At 42.3% G+C, this 14,338-nt stretch overlaps 1 protein-coding gene across 1 annotated transcript; it reads left to right on the plus strand.

Annotated features, from left to right (window-relative positions):
* Window positions 1-6,423: 6,423 nt before the first annotated feature.
* On the plus strand, window positions 6,424-13,201 carry LOC100830103 (homeobox protein knotted-1-like 1). Its single transcript, XM_003567533.4, has 5 exons — window positions 6,424-7,023; window positions 7,182-7,286; window positions 7,474-7,621; window positions 12,291-12,541; window positions 12,626-13,201. The coding sequence occupies exons 1-5, from the start codon at window positions 6,844-6,846 to the stop codon at window positions 12,812-12,814; spliced, it is 873 nt and encodes a 290-aa protein (XP_003567581.1). The 5' UTR covers window positions 6,424-6,843; the 3' UTR covers window positions 12,815-13,201.
* Window positions 13,202-14,338: the final 1,137 nt, after the last annotated feature.

Here is a 14,338-nt window from a genome sequence, read left to right on the forward strand (position 1 = left end):
CGTCCCCGTGTGCTGCTTTCCTCCGTCCGCTCCGAATGTGCACGTACCAGCAAGTCTCGTGCACGACTAGACCGTCCATACGCACTTGTGGACCTGCAGGTCATAGAGGGGTCCGCCCGTTCTAACGCTCGTACACTCGTGGCCTCGTGTGCGTGCGCGGTGGGTGGGGGAAGCGACAACGTGCGCACTGTTGCGCCCATTTGGGAAAGCGGCAACAGTACCCGGAGTCCGCTTACTGTTCAGTTCATATACCATCTCCTGTGCGACACGCTCACGCTGCACCCACCAGCTCCCGGCCTCCATGCTTTTACCGATTGTTGCGCTTACCCGGAGTTTGCATGCACGTGTGTCTGCGTTTTGCGAAGAATCATACGCGTGGATGTGTGGTTATACTGGCTAGTAGTAGCTCCGTTGTGCCTACCTGTCCGAGTCTTGTACCGGGCGTACGTACCGTTGCACGTGAACGCGCGCATTGCTGGATCCTGGCATGCAACACTGCATAGGTGTTTTTGGGTCCCTACAATTTTGTGGGCCGTGAATATATACTTCGAAAGTTCGAAGCCAGTAATCTGGCCATAAATCTTGACTTTTTCGAAAAGTGGTCGATACACAGAGAGTATCACACCACCTGCATCGAAACGCACACATCCAAAAAACTACAAGATAAAAATTAATTATTATATAGAAAGAGAATGAACAACTCTAAGCATACTCAATCCGCAGACTAAACCGTCACCCACTGTTGGTAAAAAAGTCCCTGACCAATTGCTCCAACTTGATGCACGCCATCAAAACTAGTCGACGATCCACCAACTCGAGGAGGATAGACCAAGTAAGAAGCCAATGAGTGCAAGAAAACAAGACCTGCAATGAAGAGATTAATTTTTTTCTATTAAAAAATATCATTTATGCATAACCAAATTGCACAACATAAAGCAGCCGCCCCATTCATATTTAAATTTAGTGGAGAATTTCACTTCCCCGGCCTCTGCACCAACCAGGGATGCACACAGCCATTAAGCATGAGTATCAGGATTTTTAATCTTGGTTAAACACCAAGCACCAACCAGGGATGCACACAGCCATTAAGCATGAGTATCAGGATTTTTAATCTTGGTTAAACACCAAGCTTGGTCCCCAGGATAAATTGCATGAGTATCAACACAGCCTGGCCCTCAAGAATAAATAGGAATCTAAATTCGTCTCCGTGAGGATTTGAACTCAGGTATTAGATTTGTACATCCACTCTCCCAACCAGTTGAGATACACTCACTCCCTAAATCTTGACTTGGATGATGCCTCCAATTTTTTACTACCCGTGACAACGTAACATTCATGTTTGAAGATTATCTTGTCCACAACGACAAAATAAATATTTGAACGTGATTAATCCCAGTCTAGAAGGTCGTCCTTCCGCCAACCACTCTGGTGTCACTTTATAAGTTGCTCGTTCAATTCGAACAAACAAACATGTATGGCTCACGTTGCCATTAGCCTCTATCAGGTCATCTGTCTCCTTGTTTTTTCCTTGTTCAGAAAGTACGACGATAGATTTGTTTGTATCTTCACTGTTAACTACTTCATTATTCAATATTAGTACTTCCTTCGTCAGAAAATAAGTGACGTGGATTTGTACAAAAATCTATATAAATCCAAGTCACTTATTTTGACCACGTGGCAAATGTGGTTATCAATTAAAAATCCAATCAAAAGTCACTTATTTTGAGACCGAGGCAGTAGTTAATACTGATCGTTGTATCTACGGTAATGAATGGTCCACACTATAAATCGAGGAGTAAAATGCATCATAGGTCTTAATTCTTTCGTGAAGGTTCCAAGTTAGTACTAATTCTTTCAAACTGCATGTTTTAGTCACAATTGTTACACAAGTGGTTCAGCACAGGTCCTAATATGGTTCGGGCGCATTTTTGCTGCCAACGTGGCTACTTGGACTCACATGTCACGTGACAAGGTGGACTCTCATTTGCAAAAAGAAAAACTGCCTCATTTTCTTCCCTCCCCCATGATCCCACTCCTCTTTCTCGGCTTCTCCCCCGAAGCTCTCTCTCCCAAGTTCCCCATTTTTCCCCCTACCGTCGTCGACCTTCCAAAAAATCTATGGCCTACACCTCCTCCCTCTACCTCCCCAGGAACACCCACCGTGCCATGCTTTCCTCCTCAGGATCTCCACCGTCCTTTGGCCCCGCCTCGAGTAGCCACACGACGTCCAAGAGCAAGCCACGGCACATCAACGGCGACGACGACAAGCACAAGCATTAACGGCGCCGCCATCCACGGCAAGATGCACGTCCACGGCCGCGACCGGATCCACCTATCGGTGAGCGAGGACAGCGGCGGCCAGGACAGGACGGGGTTGCGCGTGGCGTTCCAGGGCGCACCAGGGGCCGACATTGAGTTACGGCCAATACGACACTGCCCGGCTATGACAGCATGTTGTGCAGGGCCTTCGCCGATGCACTATCCGCCATGGATCACAACCTCATCGACCTTGCAATACCCCCCGTGGAGTCCACCATGTAAGACACCGCACTAGGAACTACTACCTCCTCCTACGCCATGAGCTCGTTGTGGTCAGGAGATCAACCTGTTCGTCCACCACCGCCTCCGGCGCCGTCAAGATGCTCTGGTCCAAAATGATGCTCGACACGGCAGCCATCATCAGGCGGCGCGCCGCCAACCTCTACGGCCTCGGCGTGCTCGCCCATGGCCTCACCCGAGTTCGGCATCCAGCAGGCGCGGGGGCTCTGCAGCGTCGATGCGGTGTCAGAGGAAGGGGTTGAGGGCCCGGAGGATAGCCAAGATGGGCAGGGGAGAAAGGAGGAACTCGGGATAGAGAACTTCGGGGGAGGAGGAGGACTAGTGGAGTAGCAGAGAAAGAGGTGAGGGGTCACGGGGGGAGGGAAGAGAAGGACGCGTTTTATTTTGCAAAAGAGTCCACCTTGTCAGCAGACATGTGGGCCCAAGTACCCACGTCGGCAACAGACATGCGCCCGAGCCACATTAGGACCTATGCTGAAACACTTGTGAAACAATTGTGACTAAAACGTGCAGTTTCAAAGAATTAATACTAACTTGAGATCTTTACGAAAGAATTAGGACGTTTGATGCATTTTACTCTAAATCGAGGGTACAAACTAGGTATAGTATGAGCAGTTTTAAACTTGAAATGAAGGGCCACCAAGCATATATTAAAAAAGCTCAAACAATAAGAACTAGTAGTCTGGGATAAAAGTTTTAAGTTTAGGTGGTGTATTTTTTTCAGGTGTGTATTTTTTTCTTTTGTTAAGTTGTAGGGACTTCCAATCTTGATCGATCATGTTTCATGTTGTTTTTGCCGATGAGATAGTATATCTCTAGAAGTATGGAGAATATATATTCTTGTTTATCATGCCAAATATCTACTATATTTTTAATTTGTCCGGTATATATGCTGATTTCTTTGAAAACAAAAATTAAACTATATATTTACTCTTATAAATATAAAAGTTGTTGGTGTCTGCTTGCAAATCAAAGTAATTATAATAGATTCTATATCCTAGATATTTATATCACAAGCTTTAGATTACACTTGATTTAACCTATATTCTTAGATAATTAATATTTACCAGTAAGAAAGAAGAGACACAATTATTTAATAAACTCATGTACAGGAACTTAAATAACTCGTGCAATGCATAATTTTATCATTTAAATATATTTTTGCAAATATAGAAAAATATTAATTTATTTGTTTACGTTAACCCGCGGTAGGTTAATAGTTCGGCCCATCTCAGTTCAATTTTGTGGCTCTATCAGCGTCCGTCCCTGCACAGATTAGCACATAATTATTCATTGCGTGTACGTCAATACAATCTATATCAGAGATACATACAATAAATATTACAGGAATTAAATAAGTTATTTAAAAAAAGAATATCTGTAAAATTCAGGTTACTCCTGTTCACGCGGGGAAAATATCGACTCCTTAACTGATGATTTGGATTAAAAGAAATTATAACGAAAATGAGACAAAGAAAAGAAAAGGCAATACGCACACTGTCCGGTGAGGTTGATGTCGTCCGCTATGCTGAACATGCAGTGGGGAGATTGGCGGCGGCCTCGCAAGAAAACTGTGTGATTAAGCCGCGCAACACGCGATGAGGAGCAACTTTTGACCTCGCGGGAGCAGCCTTTGACCTCGTGTTTAACCGTGACAGCGTAATACACGACGAGGGTCAGTGTGTGAACTCGTGGTGGTGAATGTACGGAAAATAAAATAAAAAATGAATGTCTATAAATAAAATAAATGAAGCAGAAATGCATTTTTTTCCTTTTGCACGACCTTAAACTAATCAAATATGTTTATAGTTTTTACAAATTGATGGTTTTTAGTTAAATGTCACTTATGAACCAAAAATATAGAAACCATATTTAATAAGACAATTTTGTGTAGTTTAGAAGATTCTGATACTTCACATACGTTTTCTGAATCGTATATGAAAAAAGTTTCACATGAATAGTCGTAAGTAGTCATTAATCTAGGTTTTTGGATGGAACATCATGTGAAAAGAATGAATCGAGATGATTCTACTTGAAACTAATATATGCTTGATGCAAATTCCAATTCTGCATTACATGCAAATGATGGAAACAACTTTGTAGTCACAAGCGTTTTATAGTACGTAAAAAAGTTTACCCATACACAAATCAAAATATACTTCACCATTTAAATATTCCACTTTTGAAATATTTCAAAATTTTGTGAGAACCTCAGACTTATGAAATATGATATTCTAGGGCTTGAGGGAATTTTGATTATCAATAGGCTGGGTGAGGAGGACTACACACATCCACAAATCCACCCAAAAAGTGTGTATGTTCGTGCATACCCTGAACTTGGAATTTTCTTTGATGATGGCATGAGCTCCTTAGAGACCACCTTCATGGTGGCGATCTTGAAGGCGCAGACAAGACTTACGTCATTAGTGACGGAGCGAACAACAACGACTAGACCTCTTAATTTTGCCAAAAGAGGTTTAACATGGAGTGGGAGTAAGACTTGTCACCTTGATTTCAAGGAATTGCGAGTGATGGAGCTAGTAGAACGTGCGAGTTGAGTCACCCCAACAAACGACCTAAGCTAGAACAGGAAGAGAAAAGTGTTGTATAGGAGTAGTATAGTGAGGGAGAGTGGTAGCCAAATGCAGAAGTTAGGTGTGTGGATTGACGAGCAAAACGAGAATCAAGAGAGTTTACGATAAGTATGAGTGAATCTATTGGGTGAGTGACTAAATAGGCCAAGTCGGTTCACATCTGTTAAATTACAATTGTACTTTATGTTTAAATATTCACATATGTCTTCTTGATTGTCCTTGACAGTTGATGACAATTTATGTTAGAATATTCACACATTCCGGACTCATTCGGTTTTCAGGATTTTGACATCATGGGCCGGGAATATGAAAAATAGAGGATTTAGATGTCATGGGCACTCGAATTCATAAGAATTTTCCATGAGGTCTCACTTAATATGTAGAATCATTTGGAATTAAGTCAATTTGGGCTCAATCCTTAGGAATCTCTGATCTCAATTCCTGTGAAAGGAATGCTATAAATACGAAAAATTCTTAAGGGTTGAAATTCTGTAAAAATCCTCCACATATCGTACAAACTGAATGAGCCTTCAGTTATTTAAAAAATGAATGTGAATCCTTACAAATCAATTGCACTGCAAAGAATATGCTAGACATCTATTTTTTTCATAAGTCACGAGTCATAATCGTGGTACATCTTTTGATGATCCTTTATATAGATTTTAATAATAAACCATCATTATCACACTCGGACCTAACGGAGTGAGCCCTGGCCTGTGTAGTAGCCTCTTCTGCTGCCTTTTTTTTAGAAGAAAAAAAAGTTTTATTGTTGTATTTTGTGAAATGTTCCCTGGCCTGTGTAGTAGCCTCTTCTGCTGCCTTTTTTTTAGAAGAAAACTAGTATCTTGAAGCTGTGTGAGGATAAAGAATTGGTAAATGTGATAATAAAGAAAATACCAAACCTATTTTATTAGTATGATTGATTATCTTCTCTTTATGCGACTTTCTTCCTTGCCTAACATGGTGTGTTCCAACATCAATTATTCCCTAAAATAAATAATCTAGATAGATATGGCATAAAACATATCTAGGATAAAAATAATGACAAACCTAAAAAAACCTGTCTGTTTGGGAGATAACCCATGGGAGAAACCATATTCAATTGAGGTGACAATTAACTCCATGCTTCTAGAGCGCAACCGTCCAAATCCCAGCTCACGCGGGGGGGTCCGACTACGAAAATTAAAAAATCAATAAGACTAACAAACATCCCAATCTGGTCTCCCTCACCCAAAAAATTAGTCAAATACCTGGCCTCATCCCCCACAAACCTTCCATTTTTTCCACATACAGTGTTACAATACATTGCTCGATCCCCCTCCCTTTCCTAATCTCCTCTCTCTCTCTCTCTCCTCATCCATCCCCGGCTCCCATGTATTCCCCTGCAGATATCACAAGCTCCTGCTGCTGCCGCACCTGCGCCTGCACCTGCAGCTTCTCCAGCTGCAGTGGAAACAGCTGCTAAATTCCCCCATGAGCCTCTGCTTTCCTGCTCCCTCTCTCTAGATCGACTTTCTTGGAACCCCAGCACCAACACACAAGAACAACCGACTACAGTGGTACTAGATTACCACTTGTGCACATATACTGGTCACATATAGTACCAGTAGCCTGTGATCGATCGATGCGCAGGTGAGCCGCCGCCGCTCGCTCGCTCGCCGCGGCTAGCTGCATCTCTGGCTTGCTACATATGGAGGATCTGTACAGCATCCACCCGGGGATCTCGCGGGTCGGCGGCGCGGCGAGCGAGGCGTCCGGCGTGGTGCTAGGCGGGCCCTCGCCGTCGGATCTGACGGAGCTCATGAAGGCGCAGATCGCCAGCCACCCGCGCTACCCTACCCTCCTCTCCGCCTACATCGAATGCCGCAAGGTATACATAATATGCTTGTGTCTGTGTGTCCACGTTAAGATCTTGCGACTTGTCGCTAGAATTAATTGAGGCGATCGAAGACGTTGGATGGGAAACCATAGATACGGTCCGGAATTAAAAAGTAAGTTTATATGTGTGTGTGGTTTTGTTGATTTCAGGTTGGGGCGCCTCCGGAGGTGGCGTCGCTGCTGGAGGAGATCGGCCGGGAGAGGCGCGCCGGCGCCGGGGCGATCGGCGTCGACCCCGAGCTCGACGAGTTCATGGTTCGACTCGTTGATGCTGTTCATACCTAGTTCCGTATGCTTTTTAATTATACGTGAGAAGAGCTAGCTAGATAGAGATGCTAATTAATCTTTAATTAGATTACTGTGGCGAGAAGGCGACGACAAGACTAATCTGATAGGCTTCTGATATCTGTTTGTTATTACATGTGCGATCGTTGATTTCCAGGAGTCATACTGCCGTGTGCTGGTGCGGTACAAGGAGGAGCTTTCGCGGCCGTTCGACGAGGCCGCGTCGTTCCTCAGCAGCATCCAGACGCAGCTCAGCAACCTCTGCAGCGGCGGCAGCTCGCCGGCCGCCACCGCCACGCACTCCGGTAACCAACAGCTCGATCGCCCCGTCCCCATCGATCTATATATCTCAGTTAATTTCCCATGCATACAAGTTAATCGCCATTGCGCATTATATAGTTATAGAGACGGTCCGTCCGGTGCATTGCATCTGCATGTTGGTTCCGTTCTGTGCTTTGCTGTGGTGGTGCGGCGTACGTGTATCAAAAGAAGGAAACCTGTGAGTGTGTGAATCCATGGGAAGGAGCGTGTAGCGTAGGGTGCGTGCCGAGAGGTCAAATCGTGTCCATGCAAACGGGGCGCAGGGGTGTCAGATGGGTGGAGTAAAGCATTGTATGAGGGTCAGGGGTTGCCTGTGCACGTAGGGTTTTGTCCAAGGTTGCATAGGCTTCTACTACCTCTTTCTCTCTCTCTTCTCTAGCTAGCTTGCTAGGAGCTAGCTATATAGCCTTTAGTAGCTGCTGCTAGGTAGACTGCTTGATGGAACTTGAGAGACTGTGCTGTGCTGTGCTGAGCTGAGCTGAGCTGCTGGCTGTGGTGGGAGAGTGAGTGAGCTCAGCTTGCTGGGGGTTGGATGCTAGCTTTGCCAAAAGAGAGAATCTTGCTCTAGCTTCCTGCTACTCAGAGTCGTACTACTGAGCAAATGCCGATAAGTTTTGTTTTTTTAAAAAACAGCCTTTTTATTAGAGCTCGTGCTTAGCAGATCTCTTGCCGGATTCGGTCGCTGTGCTTTGACAAGACGTATCAATATCACCACGCTAGTGGTAAATTTCTGGTGGTGCGGTTTCTTTTCTAAGAGTACATTCTTCTCTGGCTCTCTTTTTGAGATTGAGTACAACAGCCTTGCCTTTGGTCTCCATTCTCCAAGAGTACTCCGATGGTTAATTATTGTTAATTAAGGGATACCTATTGTTAACTTGCACATTATGGTAAAGAGTGAAAGGATAACAATGTTGACCAATCGTTGACTAGGGTGTGTATGCTGCTAGCTCCAGCTGCCAAGATCTACTATTTTATGGAGTTAACCTTGTTAATTTATTGCTACATACACTAATGATGTTTGGGGTGTTGGTAGATTACGCATACAAAACCTTTGATGACACCACCAAGCGTTATATTTTAATTCAGACCGTCTTTAGTTTGGGCTATATTCTTGTCCTCGGTATTTTGGTACAATGCTATTAAGGGATATATGCTACTAAATGAGATGCTAATTTTTGAAGTGAAGTTCATCTTGCATGTATTATTGCAACAACTAAAACAGTGGAAGAGTAAAAATATAACTTTGCTTTCTGTCAGTACTGAATACTGGTTGGATTGCAACGTGACAGAAGCTCCAGTCAAATCCTTGCCAGAAAACATCAGAAGAGTCACAGGCATTATTTTTTTACATGCAAGTCTATTGTTTGGTTCAGGTTCTCGGTATGTAGGTAACCATATTTTACAAGCAGACAACAATGCTACATTTTGATTTGACAAGTCCTTGCGGGTGCCCCATTTTTCTGATACAGCATTGACGTTTGGATCCAACTTCTGCTGCCTGCAAGGATTCTTAAAATGAAATACTACCCTAGTATGGCTCAGGGCAGCTAAACTAGTAAATCATGTTCTTAAAAAGAAATAAGTGTGTTTGTGCATGCATGTGTGCGGGTTGCTACGTTTTGATCGACTAATTACATGGATGTCGATTTTTAAACGGTATGTTACACCCTGTTAAAAATGATGAATTATATGGCTTGGAAACACTGATCAATGATCATGTATTGATCCTTGATTTGACGCCCCAAACATTTACCATGTGCACTAAAAAATTCAGTCCTAGATAATATGGAAAAACGCACGAAGCTTATATGACAAATAATGTAAAAAAGGGTGCTTAATTTTTCTTTGAAACTGAAAACGGGGGTTTATTTGTCCATAGTTGTAAGCTTACATATAATAAATATGGACGTCATTAGTTTAAACTTAGCTTAGTGGCCTATGAGAATGAAATAATGATTTTTCAGTGTTGCATCTGCAAGGATAATAGCTCGCAAGCTCCTAAATCCTGATATCTCATTTTTTGTCCCTTAGAGTACTGATGCTGAAAGTATTTTACCCACTTCCCGAAAAACACGATTCATTTTTATCTCCCAAAATGTTAGCAGCACCTTTGTTCTGGTTGATTGCATATTTTTAGGTTGATGTTCATAACCTCTAACTTGTAAGTCCTTCAATGCATTCTTTCAAGTTTTTTATGTTGCCCACATTGAAAAATGCAATGAACTACTACTCCCTCCGATCCATAATATGTATTTTGTTTTGTGCGGATACATAATATGTATTCAGAAAAAAAAACTACTGCATAATATGAACTGGACTGACAGTAGTAAGGTTGATTTGTAAAAAAAATGTAAGGCTATTGATATTTCTATGAAAACAAGCTCTTGGCTTATACATTTCAAGGAGAATGTACTGCCTGAGCACATTGATAAGATAGACAGAATACAACCAAGTTTGCCATATAAAATTGCTGCATAATACCCCTATAAAGACGTATCTGTTTTCTTCCTACCTACGATATGTTTTCAATGTAGGCCCCACCAGAACTGATTGATAATGCAGGCTATGGCAGCCAACTTCCCACTAGACCACTATTATATGGGAAGATTGGCTTGCAATAATATGACTATACATTGGAAATGTACAAGAAGGTGTGTTGCTGATGGGAACTTATCTTGCCTATAAACAAATTTTGAGATATGGGCAGAGGTTTGTGCCATATGAACTAACATGGCGGCATGCATAATAAATTTTGAGAAATGTACAAGCAGAGGTTTGTGCCATATTATCTTTGTCTCATTTGTGTCATGCATGTCTGGTTTACTAGTTCCTTCTGTCTTATGAAGCTGGGATAAATGATGTCTTCTAAAAATTCAACAGGGGTATGGACACTTGCGCTATTTTTCTCAAAATAAAGTCAATGGTGGCCTTCTCTAAGAATATTTTTTTGATTTTTAGTGGGTGAGAGATACATACTTTGAAACGAACCTCTTAGTGGCATAACTTTTTTTTCTCTCTCTTTCTACTTTGGAGAAAAAAGAGAATTTGTTACTGGTCAAATTCATTTGAAGTTTTTTTCCACCGAATGGTCCCATTGCATGACATGTAGCTTTAAGACTCAGTGGCTTTAAGATTTTTCCACTGAATGGTCCCATTGACATGTGGCTTTAAGTCTAAAACACTTGAATGGATCAAGTGGCAAATCCTCAAATTTGTAGGGTTTCTGCACAGTTATGCAAATAAACTGGATTTTTTTTAACTTGTATGATAGGAAACTTATTATTTTGGAAGATAGGAAACTTAAAAGTCATTGATGTTCTTTATTTGAAACTCCCATATAAGCATTTTTGAGTAAATTAGAACATTGGTGGATTGTTGTGGGCCAACATGACAAGTACTGTATAACAGTTAGTCGCTTGATGTAATCAGTGGGCTCACATAGTAGAGATAATTGTAGTTGTTTCTTCCACAATTTTTTTAATGATATTTCTTCCATGATTTGACACGTGCAGCATATGCGGCCTCTAGTAGCCTGATTCCTGTAGTACCTTTTTGCAATTTGCATCAAGTCTTATTGAAATGAGTAAAACGGTCTCCTTTACTTCAGTAATTTTCTCAGAACACACTTTAGGAGTCTTTATTAAAGACTGTTTTTGATATCCAACAGAGAAGAAGATTTGATGGAAGATATATTGCCAGTCTAAAAGGCTGTCAAATAAAACATTGAAACAATATTTTGCACTAGTCTTGGCACTTCCGTGTTTATCAAAGACTGTTTTTGATATCCAACATAACAGTGAATTTGATGGAAGATATATTGTCAGTGTGATAAGCTGACATGCAAAATATTGAGATGATCTTTTGCATTGTTGCCACTGTCTGAAACCCTAACAGGAAAATATGTGTTCTTGTCACATTTCTGTTTCTTTAGAAGTTTAGCCCAAGTATCACTATGATATTGTGATAATCTAAAGACAAGAGAATTAATACCCTGAAGAGAAGTCAGACTGTTAGGTCCTTGAAACAAAATCATTGGAGGTGCTAATCTAAAGACAAGAGAATTAATAGCATGCAGAGAAGTCAGACTGTTAGGTCCTTGGAACAAAATCATTGGAGCTGCTCAAGCCCTGCCAAACTATTGTGTCACCACTCACCAAAGGCCATGTTAATTTTTTTACCAAAGACAGCAGTGCCTGTTTTTCTATTTATTAAAAAGATGAAAAAACCCACATCCAAACTTGCAAACTATAGAAAGCCGAAGCTAGAACAAGGGATGGAGGGAAGAACTAAAGGCACTATTGGTGCATGTTTAATCTTCCATGGCCATTAAGAATCTTCTGGACATGATGAAACTAGGCTGATTCACATGCTAATTGAAGCAGCTCAAGGCATTTGGTGGATGTGACATTTATTTTGTTATAATTCGTGAACTCCAAAAAAGTTAATTAAATATTTCTGAACTTCAAGACAATCTCCGTTTGCTGTTTAGGCCAAGGATTTCTACATTCTGAAATCATGACCATCCATGCTGTTTCAGTTATTTTATTTACTCATGTAACTATGTTTCCCTGGATGTATGTAGAATTGTGAATACATAAATGTCATGCAAATTATGTATTTCTGACTCGATCCTTCTTTACAATTCCATGCCAGATGAAATGGTGGGTTCTTCTGATGACGAGCAGTGCTCTGGGGAAACCGATGGGCTCGACATAGGCCAAGAGCACAGCTCCCGCATAGCTGACCATGAACTGAAGGAAATGCTTCTCAAGAAGTACAGCGGCTGCCTCAGTCGACTCCGGTCTGAGTTTTTGAAAAAGAGGAAGAAAGGGAAGCTGCCAAAGGATGCACGGACAGCGCTCATGGACTGGTGGAACACGCATTACCGCTGGCCATATCCTACAGTAAGCACGATGAAACACCGCCTTTCTATAGCTGAAAACTTTGTGATATTGTTGCTCATTTCTGATTTCATACGCATGGGACAGGAAGAAGATAAGGTGAGGCTCGCAGCGATGACCGGTCTCGACCCGAAGCAGATCAACAACTGGTTCATCAACCAGCGGAAGCGACACTGGAAGCCGTCCGAGGACATGCGGTTCGCACTCATGGAGGGTGTCACGGGTGGATCATCTGGGACGACGCTCTACTTCGATACAGGCACAATTGGACCGTGAATTGGTGCATAGAATTCTTCAAGAAATTTGGCCAGACCAATCAGTACTAGACCTGGTGCATGATGATGATCAAACCTACCGGGCCAAAATCGTTCAGGTCAATCAACTGCCTAGCTCATTATTTTGCTAGTGCGAGAACGTGTATATGGCATCGTACCAAAACAAATTGTATAAGCGATCTCAGGATGGAGACCTTGAAAAGCTGTTATTAGTTGTTCAATTTGTGTTGATCGCTCATGGATTATATGTAATAATCTGTGTTTATACTGGCTACCCAATTTAACTGTTAGATAGGGCCGATGACTTATAAAGTTAACTTTACTTGTACTGAAAGAGCTGTCTATTATGTTGATTATGATTGCGCATGTAGGTGCCATTTTCCTACTATCTTGCCCGTTCGTTTGGTTCTCAAATTGTCGCACCACCTTCTATTTTGATTTTCATTTTGGCGAAATTGATTGCGTGGTTTCTCCTGTAAAGCTTGATTTTCGAAAAAAAAAACTTGATTCTTGGGGGGGGGGTATTTTTTCCCGAGATGTTTTTTTTTCTTCTGTGAAGGGCCGAGATGTTCTTGACGGAGGACCACTCCAACGGGCCATCGCAAAATGCCCAAAACTCCAAGAAAGAAAAAACATTTTTTTTGCCGAATAAGGAAAAAAAAGATCTTGTGAGCGTTATTTAAGACTCTCCTCCCGGTTTTATTCAGGTCCGTTTGGTTTGTTCTACACGTAGTCTACCAAATGTACATCAAAATGGTGTTGTCAATCTTTGAACAATGAATTTAATAGAGGGAAAAAACTATTTTAGAAAGGAATCAAACGAGAGCTAATAAATAGACAGTCAATTTTTGGATGACTAGTTTGCGCACAAATCAAACGGACTCTTGGAGCCCACAAAAACTGTAAGTTCACACTTCGTACAAGAATCAATACACATCTATCACAAGTTCGTCCCAACTTTAAAGATGCGCTGTGAATTTTTAAGAACACTTTGATGTGTATACGCTACGGGAAAACAGCTCGTTGCCGGCGGCATGCTTCTTTGCCGGCGGCTTTTCATCGGGCCTCCGGCAAAGTATACGCTATACCGTGGGCCGAGCCAAAAGCCCACGGCAAAGGACCGGCCGCCGGCAAATACCCAAAAAGGATGCCGGCAACGGGCAGCCCAAGGCAAAAATAAGAAAAAGCCCACGGTAAAGACAGGCCCACGGCAAAGGGACCCTGCGCGTGGGCCCGCGTGCGCGGTTAACGGCGTGCGAGACGGCGTGGTTAAGGCAAAAAGCTTTGCCGGAGTCCTGGCCTACGGCAAAGAAATATTTTCTTTTTTTCTCTCGCGCTCGAGATTTCAAAGTAAATTCCATCGCGCGGAATTGGAAAAAAAAAGGAAATGTCTTTGCCGGAGTCCTGCCTTCGACAAACACACCATAACTGGCGCAGTCCAGCGCACCGGCCGCTTAATGCTCGTTTAAGGGGGTGCTGACCTGCATATATACTTTCGCCCCCCCTCCCCCCACCACCATATACA

This window comes from Brachypodium distachyon, chromosome 2, assembly GCF_000005505.3.
Source record: "Brachypodium distachyon strain Bd21 chromosome 2, Brachypodium_distachyon_v3.0, whole genome shotgun sequence".
NCBI classification, from domain to species: Eukaryota; Viridiplantae; Streptophyta; class Magnoliopsida; order Poales; family Poaceae; genus Brachypodium; species Brachypodium distachyon.

Bases quoted from the DNA above. Each gene is read 5' to 3' on its own strand.
- LOC100830103 (XM_003567533.4), top strand. From the start codon at position 6,844: ATGGAGGATCTGTACAGCATCCACCCGGGGATCTCGCGGGTCGGCGGC. The intron at 7,024-7,181 runs GTATACATAATA...TGTTGATTTCAG, and splicing joins CCTACATCGAATGCCGCAAG to GTTGGGGCGCCTCCGGAGGT. The intron at 7,287-7,473 runs GTTCGACTCGTT...GTTGATTTCCAG, and splicing joins CCGAGCTCGACGAGTTCATG to GAGTCATACTGCCGTGTGCT.